General features: G+C 43.2%; 1 protein-coding gene across 1 annotated transcript; it reads right to left on the bottom strand.

Moving 5' to 3' along the window:
- Positions 1-157: 157 nt before the first annotated feature.
- Positions 158-15,130, bottom strand: Rbm45 (RNA binding motif protein 45). The gene is given in 10 exon segments (NM_153306.1): positions 158-446; positions 3,379-3,579; positions 5,102-5,265; positions 5,414-5,498; positions 5,657-5,786; positions 7,352-7,537; positions 8,352-8,474; positions 10,571-10,697; positions 12,111-12,233; positions 14,781-15,130. Coding segments are annotated over 9 exon segments (1,431 nt in total). The 5' UTR covers positions 15,081-15,130; the 3' UTR covers positions 158-446; positions 3,379-3,386.
- Positions 15,131-19,400: the final 4,270 nt, after the last annotated feature.

Below are 19,400 nucleotides of genomic sequence, written 5' to 3'. Positions count from 1 at the left end.
TGTCAATCACACTGTGTCACACAACTGACATGTTTCAGCTTTCACAGGTATTAAAAAGTGAAAATATGCATCTCAAAATCAAAGGAAGTTGCCACTTATTTAAAGTCTAAACACCTACTTTTTCACTCTTGTCTTTCATATAAATAAGTCGTGAGTTAGTTATACAAAGCAAACTTTATTTCTGCTATACATGACAACATATTTCTCTAAGGAAGCTTTATTTCTGCTATACACAGCAACATTTTGTTCTAGGAAACAACTACTATATTAATTTTACCATTAAGGTCAGATAAAAATACATGTCAGCGATCCCAGATAGGCAATGGTGTGTAGACTATCAGATATGTGAGGAAAAGAAAAAAAAAGCTGTCAACTGTCCACAGGGGTTCGTCCAGTCAGGTTTTCAGTCAGTCAGCTGAGGATTATGTCATTAGTTAGTCTTTGTTCTGTAGAAAGAACACAATACAAGGATGAGAGTCATCACCTGCAAGGGAATGGCTGATGTACTTAGTATCCCACTCTGTTGGGATTTCCTTAGCCTCTCTATGGCCAGTCTGACCTGGTTCATCATAAATGCCTCCGAGTACACAAGACCAGACTTACTTTGAGCGGATGCTGGCAGGTACTGCAGTTCTACAGGGAAAATCCTGTAAACTAACTTAAAAGCAGATGCTCTGAAATATGAAAATATTCCACTAATAGAAAGGGAGATACATTATAGACACAAGACTCATCTCAGAAGGGAACTCAACTACTTTCAGCTTCGACTTTTAGACCAGTTTTCTATCTCTTAGGTGTGGCTCATTTAGTCCCAGGCTCATTCCTCAGAGACAAAGGGCAACCAGCATCCAGGAGCTGTGTCCTATTAGAGATAAATGAACAGTGCACCAACCACAAAAACCCCTGCTGTCATGATTATGCTAACTGTGGGCGTCTATCATACTCTTCTGCTGAACTTTTAAAAAAGGTAATTCACTTATTGATACGGGGGTCTCACTACGGGGGTCTCACTATGTCTTCCAGGCTGGCCTTGAGCTCTGGAGTTTATATGACTCTCTTGCCTCAGTCTCTGAAGAACTGTAACTACAGGCTCAGGCCACCACACTTGGCCAACATAATTTTTTTTTTTTGATTCTTTTTTTCGGAGCTGGGGACCGAACCCAGGGCCTTGCGCTTCCTAGGCAAGTGCTCTACCACTGAGCTAAATCCCCAACCCCAGCCAACATAATTATTTAATGCATGCCTAAAGGTAGAAAATCTCTCTATGCTATCCACAGTAAACAGAGGATGTGCAACAAAAACAAAAGCCATGGTGCGATTAGAAGACATCCACATTATAGTTATGTCTACCCTAATGATCTCTCACCATCGTCAAATAATTTGACTCCTTTTGATCTCTGCTCTGAATATGTATCAAAATTGAGTAATGATAAACGTTTGGTGGCTCGCCATGCTGAAAACTGTGTAGTCCTTTAACTGGGAAACCATGCATCACTATGAAGGTGAAGCTGCCCTACTTTAAAGTGTGGCTCTCAGGACCAGCTGGTAGGAGGGACTTCTGCACCATCTTTTTTCTGTCACCATTAAGCTGTTGCTTTCTCATCATTTGTATGAGGTGACATCTGAAAGGCTCCACTAAAGCCATAAATATAATGGTTTTAGTTCACATTTACAAAGCTTTTCTTTCATTTTATCAGGAATTCTGCTATCTCGATGACTCTCAAGGAACCCAGAAGAAACCCGGTCTCTGAAATCTGAAGAGAACTACACAGGTTATTTACGTGTTTGTGGTGGGCGTAGTCCACGTCTGCTCCTCTCTCATTCACACCCTCTCTTTATAGCTCTCCTTTCACATCCACATTAACCTCCCACCCGGTATTTCTGCTCCAGTCTCCCGGGTGCTGAGATTACAGGCCAATAATTCCCTTTAAAATGTAAATTATCATTAGAAAGGCTCAACCACAAGAGTACTTTGTATATCTTCCCATACTAGAAAGTCAGTATCATTGCCCTTTTAAAGGGCAAAGATTCCCTGAACAAAAGCAATAATTGTCTCCTACATACTAAAATATTTAAACACAAGGATAATGATTTTCACATTATACTTTCAAGGGCTATTTATTTAAACAGAATTAAATTATTAACATCTTATTAGTAAACAAGAAAGCTAATTCTCTTTCACTGGTAACGGAATATTTTTAGAGCTAAACTGCCAAACTGTTTAGTGTAAGGAGTATGAATTTCATCATTAAATAAGATATTTAAAAGCACTTTTAAAGCAGGATAATTTCTAGTGGGCCTAGTGGGCATTTCTCACCGCAAAATCCTTTTTATGAAGTAGGAATTAATGACTTGCTTTGCTCTACAAAAGAAGGGTCTTCAACAGTGAGGCCTACGGTGATTAATTCTGACAGTAACTTGTTCACAGCATGGGTCAGAGCTGGACGCATCTGACATGGAGCAGGGCTGGGAGGATGATGAGTGTAGGACCAGGAAACAAACTGTCTCTGAGACTCAGAATTCCTTAGAGGAAAGTGAGCTAAAGATGACGTCTCCTTGAAGTCATAGATATAACCCACCACAGAAAAAGAAGATTGAGCTTTGAAAACTAACCCATAAATAATAGAATTCATATGTTCTACCAGTATTCCTAAAGAAGGGGCTTAGCAAATGGTCAGAGTTCTTTAAAATACACCAATGCACATGAAAATATTTTCTAAACATATACTTTTAAAGTGCAAACTCAAAAGTTTGAATTTGGAAAGACACTAATATTTAGGTTTAAAAGGTTCAAATGTATATTTATATATAATTTCATACTGTTTTTCAGTATAAAATAGTAAGACATCAAAAGATTTTGTTAAAGACATATTTTACTATGGTGTGTGTGTGTGTGTGTGTGTGTGTGTGTGTGTGTGTGCGTGTGTGTGTCTGTGGGTGGGTATACATGACTGAATATGTTCACAGCGTTCAGAAGAAAACACTGGATACCCCCAAAATTAGTTTCATTGCTACTTCATAACGATAATTTTGCTACTGTCATGAATCGTAATGTAGAGATGTGTCTTCTGATGGTCCTAGCCGACCCCAAAGGGTTGACCCAGAGGTTGAGAAACACTGCCCTACACTGTGCCGAAAGCAGCATGACGTGGGTCCTCTGGAAGAGCAGCAAGCACCCTTAACTGCTAATCCATCTTTCCAGCCCTGAATTTAAACAATTTAAATAAATTAACAAAATATACTGCTTTTTAAATAGAGTTTTAAGCCAACATGGTTTTAGATAGCTTCTGAAGTCCCCAGAAGAAAAATCTCACAAGTGAAATACTTACAGATGTTCCTTTTGCTAGACTCCTTCGCTAGTGGGTAAGGAACACTTACCTTAAGACTCAGTAAGTTCTCTGCCTCTTTTTGGATTCTTCTCTTGGGGAATCTGCCAGCATAACCTTAAGTCTGACCCCATTTAGAATCTTCCCGTGCAGAGTTGTGATGGCGTCATTGGCGCTCATTCTATCAGCATACTTGACATAGCCCACATTTTTCCCCGACACAAGGTAGACCTCAATCAGGTTCCCAAAACGGCTGAAATGAAGTTAAAGAACATCTGCCTGTAAGTTCTGAACACGAGTCTTGACTCTTTCCCGATGCCTGCCTACGTCCAGCATTCAAATGCTGCTAGCGCTGGGCTGCAGCAAACAGCGCCTACTTCAGCAAACTTCTCTTGGCTCTCCCGGAGGCGGCCTTCCTCACCAACAGCATCTTTGTCCTTCCCTCACTCTAACGTTTTCTTCATGACTCTCCTTCCCAATGGCTGTCTCTTTCCAGTTCATCCCCAACTCCGTCTTTTTTCCTGAATAATCTCAACGGTTTCACCTTGCCTCCAAGGTAAAAATGAACTTGGCTTTCAGGACAGTCACTGGCTTCTCCAGCTTTGAATCCCCTACAATCTCACTGTCTACGTCCAAAAGATCTCTTTTCATATCCTTCCTGCCAGAAAAACAAAAACCCCTCAAACCTCCCAAACCCAAGCCACGCCCCCAACCTCCTCCCAAACCCAAGCCACGCCCCCAACCTCCTCCCAAACCCAAGCCACGCCCCCAACCTCCTCCTCTGGGAAAACTAGGTTTACCCTGCAGGTCTCAGGACCCTTTTAGCTTAAGAGAAACCTTGGCATTTCTGTGAGGCCTACTACTGCTGCTCTGTATAATGAATGTCTTGTCAATGTGGTATTTAGGATGCTTTGTTTACAACACACTTGGCAGGCCAGCCCAGGGTCTGCCCAGCACAGAGGGGTGGTTCAAGAACAAAACCAAACCAAACCCAAACCTAAATGAATCAGTTACATAAAGGTCAACATATCTGTACCCCATGCCTGACATCGTGTGCGTTTCTTTTACATGCTTCCTATATGCTTAACTCATAGACAATCTTAGAAGGTAAAAGGCAAATATCTAGAAAAAAAAGCTAGGTAGATATAAAGTCATATTAAGATACAAAAATAGGTAAGACCGTTCTCTTGCCTTTACACTTATTATCCCCTGTAATTAAGTGATTTGCCCTCCATGACATAACCTTCAGGTTATGCGGGCAAAATGTAAGAAATTTAGTAAACTTGAATTATAACATGGAGGAAACGGAAATGAAAGAGCAGGTCTATGTAAATGAATCTTCTCCCAAGAGACAAGTGATTTTTACATTCTCTACTTCCCTGTATATCTTAAGTCTTTAAAAAAAAAAAAAAAAAATCAGGGGGCTGGAGAGATGGCTCAGCAGTTAAGAGCACCCGACTGCTCTTTCAGAGGTCATGAGTTCAATTCCCAGCAACCACATGGTGGCTCACAACCATCTGTAAAGAGATCCGATGCCCTCTTCTGGTGTATCTGAAGACAGCTACAGTGTACTTATATATATAATAAATAAATAAATCTTTAAAAAAAAAATAAAAAAAAAATAAAAAAAAATCAGGAAATTCTGTGTGTCGGTCAGGATATGTACCTGACAGAGAAGTCTTAGAACTCAGAACAGATCATCTCTCGGCAGCGAGGGCGTGAGAATGGTGCTTACTGGTTTAAACACACTGAGTGTACTTGCTCTGAGAACTTACCAGAATATATCCTCCAACACGTCTAACGGCAAAGGATGGGGATTAAACACAATAAACAGCCTTTCTTTCACAGGAGTTTCCGGTGGGGCTTTCTTTCTGCATGACGGAAGTACTACGTCTGTCTGGATTTGAGGCACTTGTGACCCAGCACTTCCTCCGAATTGCTGCCGAAGAGTCGGGTGCAACGGAAGAGAAAAGAAAGACGGTTCTGCAGGGCTCCGGGGCCAAGAGCCAAAGGTGTGCTACGGCACCCAGGGGGTCTTTTAGAATAGCGTCCTTCGGTGCAAACACCTCACAGTCTTACCCACTTACCAGAAACTGCTGGTGACTCGGGTTACTCCACACCGTTGACGCGAGCTGTGCCGCCACCATCTGTGTGGCCATTTTCCTGATGAGACTGGAAACGACAACCAACGATTTACAGGAAACTAGAAACGTTCAGCATCTTAACAGAAATCTGTTTGGGTGGCTGTCTGACCTGAGGTGAACTGATCCTCCGAGCCACAGTCACATGCACCCGCGGCTTGGCCTGGACCACCCTGGAATGGTACTTACTCAGCTGAATTACTTCCGTCATCCAGAAAGGAAACAGCTATCCGATTCCCGGGAGGGTACTGGAATCCATGCAGTTTGTATTGTGCATAAACAGCCGATGCCACGTTAAAATACTGAACCACGCCATGACCTAAAATAGAGAACACACATGTGAAAAAGGCAGCAGATGGCATCCCTAAGGCCTAAGCTGTCTGTCTATCTGTCTGTCTGTCTTCCCTTCTGCCCTTTTCTTTCCCTCCTTCCTTCTTTTTAAGTTTTTAAAGTTTATATTCATTGGCATTTTGCTTTCGTGCTATGTCAGTATGAAGGTGTCAGAAGCCCTGGAACCGGAGTTACAGACAGATGTCAGCTGCCACGTGGGTTCTGGGAATTGAACCTGGGTCCTCTGGAAGAGCAGCCAGTGCTCTTAACCAATGAGTCTTTTCCCCAGCCCCACTTCCAATGTATTTCAAAGGTGAAAAATACAGAACTTCCATTGTTCTCACACATTATTCTCAGTAAGTACAAATCAAAGAGAAGAGAGAACAAAGTTCTGTAACATGCAAGTAACATTATTTGTAGGCAGTGAAATGGAAGTCATATCTTTTTCTTAGCAAAAACTTACTAGACTAGGGCACTGGCCTTTAGACTATCTCTGTCTCCCAATGAGTCCTGGGATTATAGGCACTCACCACTAGGTCCAGCTTAAATTTCCTTATAAAATATCGATATACATAAAACCCACTTCTTAATCCTTTGAAGTTAAGAGTTTTTCTTATTATACTGAACAGAAAGCAATGAGAACTTGTCCATGGAACAGACGCTATACTGAGGTAGTTGAAACCATGGAGGAAAAAGGTATGTAGCAAAAACAGAAATGTTGCCCGGTTCACATTCCTTTGAAGAGATTTCAGCTCTGGGGCTAGGTTTCAATTAATTAGGCAGTGCTGGAGGAAGGGAGAGATTATCCTGGAGCCCAGGAGCTGGTGACACAACCAAGAGGTTTTTATGACTTCTCTGTGACACAGCCCACGTCAGGAGAAACACAGTATCACCCTCTGTAAATCAAATGGACTGATGAGCTTTCACTGTCGGTCTGACAAAACCTAGAGCTGCCAGGAAGGGGGAGCCTCAGCTGAAGCTCGGCCTGGACCAGACTGCCTGCTGGCATTGCCAGTGAGGGAATGCCCTACTTGTAACTAACTCTCCCTGGTCCTGCCGCAAGTCGGAGGATGTAGAGAGACATGCAGAACACTTAGGATGCCAGAGAGGTAAAGAGACCTGGAAATGCAGTTCAAAAAGCAAAAACAGACCTAGCCTGAGGCATTTGTTTTACAATAGAAAAGAGAGAATTCTTTATTTTGTGAGAGTTAAAATATTTCTATGATGAATGACTTTTATAAAAAAGATACATTCTTGGGAGTTTGTTTACTAAGGTATTGTTGGATTTTAAACTATAAAATAGGGAAAAAGGAGGGGCCAGGAGAGGGTGATGGGCAGTAATGAGATTAAAATAAATGATATACCTAAATAAAAATGTCACTGTGAAAATAATCACCGTATAATAAACATATGTATGTTAACAAAGAGACTAAAAACAAACTAGAAAAAGTAAAATATAAACCTCCTGCAACACAAACAGCATAAAAATGTGTCCTGGATGAAAAGTGACTTAACAGAACACTATAAACGTAACAACAGCACACGTCAGTTTACCATAATTTGAGTAAGGGTCTCGGTGAACCTCACAGTACTCCAGCCCTGGGACGATGTCAAAAATGCTGAAGAGCTGCTCCTCTGTGAAGGGGACCCTCGATGCCACCGACAGGCGTTTGGAGATAGCTTCCTGGCCTCTGCTATCGTTCTTGTCAAAAGTTGAAAATTCAGATTGTTGTTCTCCAACTATATGTATATAATACACACATACACGCATAGTACACACATATAAGTAGATAATTACATTTCCACACACTAAAAATTATGTAGCCATTGTTGCACAAGGATATTTGAAAAGTCTAGACAGGGGATACCATATTTTGTGTTATTCTTTTAAAGATATATTTATCCTCCGAGAATTTCATGTACGCATAGGCTGCGTTCTGATCAAATCTACTCCCCTCCTTTGTAGTACTGCACTCTTCTACAACCACAGAGACTCGGTGATGGGGTGGCAGACAGCTTCACCCACTTCCTTCCTTGACTTCAGTGAAGAATTACCTCAGGAGTGTCTAGTCCAGCACCACGGGAGAGAGTTTAGTATTTAAATTGTAAAATATGGCAAGAGTCTTATCTGAAAAGTTCTGCCAGTGCCCCCGGGGACTCTAACCTGTCCCCCTTCCCAGCTTTTGCTTTTGCTCTCTCTCTGCAAACCAAGCTTTTCCAGTAGCACGGTGAAGGGATTCCCATATAAAATTTTCATATTTTTGGTTGACTGTGCAAAAAAGCAGAATTCACGCGCAAAATGTATAGTAATCGCATGTTAGTATTTAGATAATGTGCAGCTAGCCAGGGGGATCTACGCTGCAAATAATCAAACAAACAAGGGTTAGGAACTAAGGATCTTAGAACTGAGCTACTTCTCAGGAAAAAGCAACATATCGTATTTTCACTTGCTAGGTAACACTTTCAGGTTGCTGACAGAAGAATGGCTTGAAGTGAGCTCACATACAGCCATATGCTACATATGAACATAAAGGGGTAAAGGCAGTCCACTCACCGAAGGGAAACAGATTTCCTCTAGGCTCGTGCCCCAAAGTCTCCTGCCTCACGCTACTGTAATAATCTTGTTCTGGGGACTCCAACACTTTATTTTTAGGTTCAGCCAAGAGTGCTCTGAAACCTGAAAATGAGAATCCATGAATTTTTAAGCTTCACGGCAAGCTTCACATATTTGATTTTGTGGATCTGACCTAGTTTTAAAAATGTAACTGTACAACGCAGGATTTACGCGGTGGCTGTCCCCATCAGACTGACTTGTTTCGTGGTTAAAGGACAAAAAGTATATGAGAAAACAAACAAACAAAACAAAGCAAAAAACAACAACAAAAAAATCAAGAGCCCCAAGTAGAGATTGACATGGACAAGAAAGGTCAGCAGTGCGGTGCCAGCCTTCCAAAAGGTGGTGTCACCCATTTGCCTTGTTGGCTTAGCATCAAAACCCATTGGCCATCCTCATTTTTTTTTTTTTTTTGGTTCTTTTTTTTGGGAGCTGGGGACCGAACCCAGGGCCTTGCACTTCCTAGGCAAGCACTCTATCACTGAGCTAAATCCCCAACCCCGGCCATCCTCATTTTTAACCTACTACAATGCTTCCTTTATATGTGCTTAGCATGCTACCCTGCATGCTAACTTCTCTGACTGTTTTTAAATTACATCTCCAGTTCAATACAACTCTGTAACCATTTTCCTTGTTCTAGATCAAGGGCTCTTACTTAGGGGTCTAAAGATCCATTTCAAAAAGTGGGAAGAGGATTATGGAGAGACAGTTAAGCTAGGCAAATGCTAGCCGTGCAAGCATGGAGATCTGTGCAGATCCCCACACCCACATAGAAAGCCAGGTGAGGCCATAAATGCCAGCAATTACAGTGTTGTCGAGATAGACAGGAGGCCAGGCTAGCCAACTGGTGAGCTCCAGGTTCATGAAGAAACCTTCCAAAACAAAGTGTGTAAACTAGGCTTCCACGTGCACTCTCTCCAAACCCCTACACAAGGTGGGAAGGTCCCACGAACCCTCTAAAACAAATGCTTACCCATCTTATGAGTACAGCGGTCTACTTCAAGGGTTCACAGTGTTCCTATTATTACAGTTGCAGATATAGTAAGCCAGTAGGTTTGAGTTCACTCCTCTGTGTGGAGGAGCTATGACTTTATGGGATTTGGAGGTGAGGGAAAACAAGATGTACTTTTTGTTTTCAGTCTAAAAATACTCTTCTACTGCTTATCTTCTAGCTCTTTGATACTCAATACAGATATAGAAATTTAGGTGCCAGTGCTACCAGGTACTGCATTTATATTTCCCCCTTAGTATACTGAGGGTCACACTGTAGGAAGCCAATTAGGACTGACGGAGAAGTTTGAAGAAAATCATGGTGTGGACAGTGGGAAATTCTGATCAACAGCAACTCTTTCCTGTATAGATAGATTTTTATAACAGTCTAAAGCCCAATAATTTAGTACACCTCTTTATTTCCTGAAGTCAGCTTTATATACAGCATCAAAATGTCCAATAATTAGTGACTATGCCTTCAAATCATTTACCCGTGACAGCAAATCTCACCCACTCCATCCGATTTGCATGTTTGTTAGTATATTAAATCCTTGTTAGGGCTTAGGTCAGGCAGGAACAAAGAGAAAGGGTAAGACTTGTTGGGCATGGTGGCGTCCACCTATAAAGACACCTAGGAGGCCAAGCCAGGAGAATGACAAGTTAAAGTCCAGTCTGGCCTACACAGCAAGACTCTGTGTACAAAACATTTTTTAAAGCCCCAACCCTATGCAAACAGTAAACCAGGAGTGCCGTGTGCTTACCATCGAGTACTCAGTTGGTCATATTTCTCAAGATGGCATCAGTGCGTGACTGATTCATCAGTGCAAAATGTTTTATACCCGCTACACTAGTTAATATAGCGTGGCAAGAATCTACTAGAAGGCTGTTATTTATAATAATGAGAATTTCTTTTCAAAGGTCTTCTAGCAAGGTTGAAAACAAAACAAAACAAAATACATTTTGGGGCTGGAAGGATGGTCCAGTGGTTACCAACACTCGTGGCTCTTACAGAGGACCTGGGTTCTATTCCCAATATCCACACCCATCTGCAACTCCAGTTCCCGTGGCTCTGACGTCCTCCTCTGGCACAGCGCCCAGATGGCACACAGACGTACAGGTAGGCACAACCACCGTACACACAAAATAAAGCTTTAGAAGCCCATTCTTACTTCTATCACAGTTTTCTATTGCCTGGGCAGCTTGTGATGGTTTTAAGTACCGCACGTAGCCCAAGCCTTTACTTTCTCCAGTGACTTTATTCTTAATAACGCTGCAGTACTCGATGTCTCCATACACCTGCGAGAGCCAAAAGAGACGCTTAGGAGACTCACATTGATAATGGGAAAGATAGCTCAAAACTTACATTTATACTTATTGGTGTCTCGTGCTTGCAAACAGCGGAATCCTTCAAGGCGACACACACACTCTGTACAGCCGAATTGGTGGACACTGAAGCTGAGCCTACAGCAGTCAAATGCCTCACCTAAGCCACAGAGAAACTAAGCTGAGGGAGAAAAACTCGTCTGCACCAGCTCATCCAATGGACGGGTGTGAGGGCTCTGGGACTGGGATTCTGAGATTCAGCCCCTAGCTCAGCCACTCAGTAACCAGGTGGTTTATTCTCTCCTCTGTGCCAGCATCTTCAGCACCACTGACCTCATTGGACGGCTAAAGGTTAAACGGACTAACCTGGGGTTAAAAGCTTACAAGCCCGGGATATACCAGATACTCGGCAGTGTCAACTGATGATGTTTAAGTGTCTCTAACAGTATCGGGAATGACTGGGTGCTCTTCTGAGGATCCGCTCAAGCCATGACATAATGGTACTCAGAAGATTAGTATTTGTGAGAAACATGCAGTGATGCTTAGTGTTGGAAGACACGTGGGCTTATGAACTCACGGTAAGCCACTCAGTATGTATTTTATAAAATTCTCTTGCAAAAAGTTAATTATCTAGATTAAGATGTTTTATTGTTCTTGGAAAAAGATAGGTAAACACTTTCTTACTGCTGGAGGCAGTGTGCAGTATAAATGTTTGGACTCTGTTATTTCTGAAGGTCAACTGGAGAAGGACAAAAGACACATGAACATGTTTTCCTGCTAGCTTTTTCCCTTGCTTGGCACCCACGTCCAACTCACTGTGTTAAAAGGTTAAACAGAAGAGAATACCACTAAGAAAATAACTAAAAAAAAAAAAACAGTTAAAACCTTGTTGGGTGACTGCTGAGAAAGCCCACAGATAGTCGCTGCCTATGAAGGCCCAAAGATTTAAAGTTATTTTCAAAAGTTGTTTCCTCCGATTAGCAGCTCAGGGCTGTAAAGTTTTCCCTTAACTGTGACCCACGTAGAAGCCCAATCTTAGGACAAAACCACTTCAAGGAATAACCTGGAGGTGAGCGAGTGTGATGCCACGATCAGTGTCAGCCAACACGGCTAACGCGCTCAGGCCTGTGGCTCTCTCTGTGGAGCTGTGGAGAGGCAAGACAAGTGAGAGCCAACCACTTTGGAATTTTGAGAGCAGGCTCTGGCGGAAGAGAGGGTTTACGTTTTGGTGCCATCACCTACTAGTTGTGTAATCTTAATGAGAACACTCTGGGTTTGCACTTCGTTTGCTCAATCTGTATCTTCTGAGGAGAACTCTCACTACAGCTGTCCAGTTGTTCGTGGCTGTACAAGGCTGAGGGCGGAGCGATGATGACACACATGTACCTTGAACTTCTCCCGCAGGTCTTCCTCCGTGTAGGACTTTGGTATCATGACAAAGATCCTCGTGAGCTCTTCGTCTTCGACATCCCTGTGACTCCCTGATGATCGGGACTGGGCAATGAAAACCTAAGAAACAGAGAAAGCCTTCAGAATAACATGAAGTGCTTTCCTATGCCTTAAGCACGTCTCTTTAGAATACAGGTACGCAGCTCAGACTGAAATGCGATGGGTCAGGGTCTTATGAATCTCTTCTCAATAGTAATCTTCATTGCAGTGATTTGATTTTTTTTTTTTAAATAATGCTGATCTTCACACTGTCTTTTCCAAATACATTTCAACTTTTGCATTTTTTGTTTTGAGACAGGGTCTCACTATATAACCCTGGCTACAGCTTAACTCTGTCTGTAGGCCAGGCAGACCTTAAGTTCAAAGAGAGCCACCTGCCTCTGTCTCCCACATACTTACCTTTGTATTTCTGACCACCAAGGGCAGGTCGCTAAAAGAATGGGAACTCTGTATTTAGACAGTGTTGACTAAAGGTCGGTTATATTCCTGATACAAAAATGTTACATGTCTTCCCTGTTTAATTGCTTTGTTGGTAACAACACCCCAGATGGAGTTTGCAGCTCCACCGGAGAGTGTGGAGAGTGCGAGTGCGCTCCTAGCACTTAGGAAACCATGAGTCTGATCCTCAGAGCCCCCAATTCCCACCCACCCCAAAATGTCTCATGTATTCTGAGGGTCTATTACTGACTGCACAAACATGCCAGATTGCTATAGGTTCATCTTTATGAAATTATCAGTTACTACTCTATAAGGTTCCTAATCATTGATATGAGCTTTTTAAAAAGTTCTACCACACGGCACCTTTATCTTTAAAGCATTTCTCTTGTAAACATCACTTAGTTGCATTTTTTGGTTTTTTTTTTTTTTTTAATAGTACCTTCTTTTGTGGGGAACACAGTCTTCCCTTGTAGACTAGGCTGGCTTTGAATTCGAGATCTGCTTGGCTGAGCTTTTTGTGTGCAGGGAGTATAGACATGTGCAACTATGCATGGCTATAATCTCTTCCCCGAGGTATTTAGTTCATTCATATTTAATGTAAATATCCACACAATTGGGTTTAAGTCTAGGCTTTCTAACTGCTTTCAAACAGTATTTTTTTAGAAAAGGATAGCATAATGACACTCATCCATCTCTGTGAATATCAAGGACTTTTATATGTGGATGGAAAACAACTAGGGTTCTATTTTTCTAGTATTGGCAGTTTAATTTTATTGAAACCTTATCAGGGAAGGGAATCTAATCTGACTCTAATCTGCATTGTAGTACAATGCTTGTTTTACAGTTTGTCTTGTTTTTTGTTTTTCCAGAGGATGTTAAAATCTGTGACTAAGGCTTGTCTGTACAGTTATAACCATATCAATGGGTAATGCCACCTTTGATAATGTGAAAGGATATCAACCACCTTATTCACAAGGACCCATGAGGGAACGTGTGTGTGTGTGTGTGTGTGTGTGTGTGTGTGTGTGCGCGCTTTAAGGAGGTCAGTGTACCACTGAAGTGTGAGAAACCATGGACAATGGAGGCAGAAACTCAAAACACATCAAATATAAAAACAATGACACTGTAAACTTTTGTGGAAGGGAACACTGGATTCAGGGGATGGAAAACTTACATTTGCTCAGAACACAGCTTGTCAGAGACCCAACTTATAAGATAGAATTAGAGACATATCCCTAGGTAGTTTATTTTAGTCATTTCTTCAGTAAAACCCATCATATGTCAAGTGCTACTAAAGGTATTAGAAGAAATGGCCAACTTCAAGCTAATCTAGTCAATACACTCATAATGAAGTATTTGAAGAAACCAAAGAAAAGGAAACTACTAGAGAAAAAAGGGACCTCGAGTAAAATGAAATCAGGGGTACCATCAGATCACAAATTTCTAAATTTTTGAGCCTAAAGCATTTATGAACTTTTCTGATTAATGTCTGTATCTATATAGGGCATATGAATCACCTAGTGCACACCCTTTTCTCAGAAAGTTTAACCCCTTTCCTGACAAACTGCATCCCAGGTGCTGCAGAGAGGCAAGAGAAGCTCCAACCCACACTTCCATGAACACGTGTAAATGGTATTCTTATAAAACCAAAAACTACCCCACCCCGCACCCTCTTCTAGGTTTGTCCCTTTCCAGTACAGCACAGCTTGTCATAAACTAAATTATCTAGTCGTGAAGGTAATCAGTGTCCGAGAGAGGAAGCTCAGAAAAGTTTTCGTAATAGGCAGTTAGAGGGGGACAGTAGGTCGACTGGGTTATGATGGCAGACTCGGCTACGCTATCATTGGCTTTGGCTACCCAATCTGTTCCCAGGGTAAGAGGATCCTTTGGCCAGAGGCCTGGGATCTGCTCTTCCAAGCCATCCCCGACGTACTCACGGTGCGTGCAGAGTTCAACTCATTTCCTACCGGTTGCGCAGCTTCCCCAGTGCAGCAAAGGGGCGAGAGAGACCCCAACCCATTCCGCCGTCGCCGTCGCCGTCGCTCTCGAAGGGACCCTCAACCCTGGGCACCTCTACTCCAGACACCCCAACCCGGGCACCCATATCTCAGACATCCCAAGCTGTGCATCTCTACCTCACACACTATCCCAGGCACCCAAGTCCCACACCTTGATGGGCTTGGTGTCGTTGGGACCAAGGCACTGTCCGTGCATCTCCTCCATAGCCCGGCAGGCCTGTGAGCTGCGTGCGAACTTGACGAAGGCGATGCCCTTGGACTCCTTAGTGTGCTTGTCGCGCACTACCCAGATGTCCTGGATGTCTCCGAAGGGCGAGAAGTGCTCCCTCAGCACCGATTCCGATGTGTACTTGCTGATCACTAGGAAGATGCGGCTGTTGGGCGGCTCATCCAGACTGTCTACTCCGGGGCGGAAGCCTCCGCTGCCTCCGGAGCTGCCGGCGTCGTCCATGGTGCCCCGCGCGGGAGCCAGGCGCAGCCCCCCGCAGGCTCTGTCCACCCGGCAGCTCCCGAGCCCGCTGCCACCGGTCCGCAGCTCCGCTTCCGGAAGAGCCAGGAGCGGGAAGTCAGGTGCGTCCCCAGTGAGGTCTGCGGGCTTCCGGGAGCGTTCTGCAGCGCCCCCTGGCGCCACGGTGGACTCTGGGCAACCTCAAATCTCTAGTCCCACAGAAACCAAGAATGGGTTTATGTAAAGCACGTTGCCCAGTGGCTAAAAAGACCCACCTGCCTGATGTTTAGAACCTTTCCAAAGCTGGCTTCTGGCTTCTTTTAAGCCAAAAAATGTGTTGTTACAAAAAGATTACTCATCACCCTTTAAAAGATAGTGTACTTTAGGTCAGATGTAGTTACTCATGCCTGTAATCAGATTGCTACATTTGAGACCTCATGGGCTACATAGTACATTTGAGTTCAGCCAAAGCACCAAACCAAAAATATGCAAAAAATAGACAGACTTTACTCATAAGGGTCCATAGTGACAGGTACAAAGAACCACTGAGTTGGGGTCTTGCTGTAAGGGAGAGAAACGGGACTTGGTTTCAAGTGAGATAAATGGAGTGAAGGATCCTAGCGGCTTTTGCCAGCCTTAAGCCAAACACATGAGGTCAAGACTAGGCCAAGGACCAGCTTCCCGCCTCGGGTCAAGGCTAAGCCAAGTTTCATTCTCCACCCACAGTTCTTGGGAGGAGCAGGAAGATTCTTGAAAAAAACCCACAGAATGTACTGACGGTCACTTGACCCTCTGGTCCCAGATAGAGTTCGAATGCATGTCATATGTTTGCTAGTCAATAGATTCAAAGATCAATACACTTAGCCAATAAGTTTAAACTGTAACCTTGCCGATGTAACCTGTACCCCTAAAAAAGTATAAAAACTGATTGTTATAGCCATTTCGGGTTGCATTCTAGTCACTTGCCAGGAGGGACTGATTAAAGGTTGATTCTGACGCGCTAGAAAGTAAACTTCTTGTGTTTACATCAAACTCTGTTCTTGGGTCTCACTTGGGGGGTCTGCTGGTAGTTAGGACTCACCTCAAGCCTTACAGGAGGAGAGTATGAATTAATAGAAGAACAAATACTGAAGATCAGGGGTAAGAGAGACTCTCGACAGATCTGCCTCCCAGAACTTATGCTGTAGACAGGCCAGAGTGATAAGATATTAACAACAGTCAGACATCAAGGGTAAGAATTACGACGAAACTGATGTATCAGGATTTGTCCTCAAATTAGATTCCCCTAGGACAGAAAGCTGGAAGTTGGATATTGTCAAGTAAAAGATCTGAGGAAAGTTTGCCTGAAATTTTGGTGAAAACAGAGTCTTCGTCACCATTTTGACCATAAGCTCAATTCAGAGTCACTCTAGTTTGAAGTGGTGTGGCTGGGCATGGCTCATTTGAATGAGTGGTCTTTAGGGAGTGGTGCTAGTTGAGAGGGACTAGGAGGTGTGGCCTTGTGGGAGTGGGTGTGGCCTTGTAAGAAGTGTGTCATTGAGGATGAGCTTTGGGAGTTTCAGAAGCAGCTCCTCTTTCCTCTCGTCTTTGGATGTGGAGGTAAAACGTTCAGCTGCTTCTCCAGCTCTGCTATCTCTGCCTGCTGCCATCCTTCCCGCCATGATAACTGCAGACACAACCTCTGAAATTGTGTGCAAGCCCCATTTAAATGCTTTCCTTTCTAAGAGTTGCCATGGTCATGGTGTCTCTTCACAGCAATAGAACCCCGACAAAGAGTGAAAAACCATAGAGACTGATGGCTGAAAGGGGCCTTTTGCAACCGTGGAATTCTCCACCCATTTTTAGAGACTAGGAACCTGAGGCTCAGAGTTAAGATGCACAGGTAACAGAACCAGGCCCAGAGGCAGCTCTGGGTTTGAAATCTCCGTAGCCCTTCCAAGATGCAGGGGCAGCCAGAGTGATGGGCTGCACACCAGAGAACTAGGAGAAATTAGAGGGCCCAAGCCAAGTGCAAAGTGTCCGTTGGCTTCCATGACTTATCAGTGAGACTCGGTGATGAGGTGAACAGTCATTTAGAGCCAAAGACTGGGTTAGCCTTTGGTAGCATGGGAATCACAGATCTGGGCTAGGAACGCACCTTCTAAAATGCCCGTATCTAGGCTGCTAAGATCTGGCCGTCTATGAAGTCGAACATATCCATGTTTACTGTGCACCAACCATGCACACCAGGAGCTGGAGACTCAGTGGTGGAGCAAGAACCATCTTGCCACTGACTCTTGTGAGCTTCTTGCATAACTCTGGCTCCCGACTTCTCTCCTGAAGAGGAGAAATAAGAGAAATAATGTTACATACTAAACAGCTAAGTCGTCAGGCATAGTTAGAGACGTCATCTATTCATTCAACCGACTTTCTTTCCGGAGATTTTTATTTAACTTAATTTTACATGCATGAGTGTTTTGCCTGTATGTGCTGTCATTTGTGTACCATGTGTATGCAGTACCTGTGGAGGTCAGAAGAAGCCCTTGGATTCCCAGGAACTGAAGTTACAGACGGTTGTGAGCCGCCATGTGTGTACTGGGAATTGAACTCAAGACCTCTGGAAGAGCAATCAGTGCTTTTAACCACTGAGCCATCTCTCCAGCACTTGGCAGCATAGGGTTTCACTCTCTAGCACAGGCTGGCTTTTAACTTTAAATCTTTGTCCCGGCTTCTCAAATGCCGAGATTAGAAATGTGTACCACCACATGTGGAAACCAAAGTTTTTGACTTAATTGTGTGTTGAATACTGTGCTCAACACAAGACATAAAGTACCAAAGAAATGGCCACTCTTTCCTCTATCATGAAGTTAACAGTGTAGCCTCGTCTAGTTAATGATTATATAGAGCTCATAGTTCAGGGATCAAATGAAATAAATGTGTACAAAGATACAGGAGACATCAATTTTCCAGTTCCTTTTCACTATAGTGCCCGTAGCCAACTTCTATATTGTCTAACTCTAATGGTCTCTAAGCCTCAAGAATTAGGGATGTTACAATGAATTGTACCACAGTGGTTACGATAATTTCTCCTGGCATTACACTCTGTGAAAGGAGTGTTTTTTACCTTCAGCTTAGAGAGTACAGGGAGTAACTTGTCCTAAGTTCCACTTTTCCTTGTCTTAGGAAGACTAGTCAAGGCAAAGTGAAAATAATGTAATCATTTTATTGGTGTGAGGAAGTGTGAAGGTTATAAGACAATTGCGCACCAGCGCCATCTAGTGGGAGACAGTTTTCTTAAACTGTGCCGCCTGTAAACTCAAAATTTAGAGCTTATGTTAATTCCTTCGAGAAAAAGCACTGGAAAACTATAGGAACGGCATTTATTTCCATATCACCCCAACATAAAACATCATATACTTGAGAGAGGTAAGAAGCATTTATTTACACTACTAAAGTATAATCATGCAATCCTAAATTCACTTATGTGAATGGTTCTGTTAGGTAGGTTTCAGTGTATTCACACATCTTCCCTGGTTTTACCCTAAACAGGATTGTTTTCCCTTCTTTGAATCGTGGAACCAATAGCAAGACTGAGCACAAGTTGGGCAGTGAAGGAGATTTTTTTTGTTCTTGTCCAATATGTAAGAGGTGGGAAACAGACTTGCATGCTAACCTTTCAAGCTCTGGGATCAGGGAATTGCAGCTATGGAGGAAAAGGCGTGGGGGAGGGGAGGTTCTTGCCTTTTTCAGTCCTGGGGATTGAATGTAGGACCCTGTTTGTTCTAGGCTTTACTGGATAAAGCTCCAGTTTATACTATTTGTTCTGAGACACAGTATCAACTAGGTATCCCAGGCTGGCCTTACACTCTGAAGATTGAGTACCATGGGTGATTATGATGAACCTTAAACCACCAGGCCTGGCTGCAGGATGAGTTTATAAATGGGAGAGCTATCCATGACTTTTCTGGGAATAAGTGGAGTTTTTTTTTAAACTATTTCCTTTTCTTTTCTAGAATTATTTATTTTTTATGTATGAGTACACTGTAGCTGTCTTCAGACACACCGGAAGAGGGCATCAGATCCCATTACAGATGGTTGTGAGCCACCATGTGGTTGCTGGGAATTGAACTCAGAACCTCTGGAAGAACAGCCAGTGTTCTTAACTCTGAGCCATCTCTCCAGCCCGAGATTTTTTTTTGGTGGAGGGCTCTTGTTATGGTCTATTCCAGGCATGTCCTCCCCAGCTGCCAACTGCCACAGCCCTGGGGGGATTTCAGTGAGCATCCAGGTGGGTCTGTAATGAAGTTAGAAAGTGTCTCCTACTCTTGTTCCCATCTTAGAGCA

This window comes from Rattus norvegicus, chromosome 3 (genome assembly GCF_021556685.1).
Source record: "Rattus norvegicus strain SHRSP/BbbUtx chromosome 3, alternate assembly SHRSP_T2T, whole genome shotgun sequence".
Lineage (NCBI taxonomy): Eukaryota > Metazoa > Chordata > Mammalia > Rodentia > Muridae > Rattus > Rattus norvegicus.
Note: the sequence above shows the minus strand (reverse complement) of the source record. Positions and strands in the feature narration are given on the sequence as shown.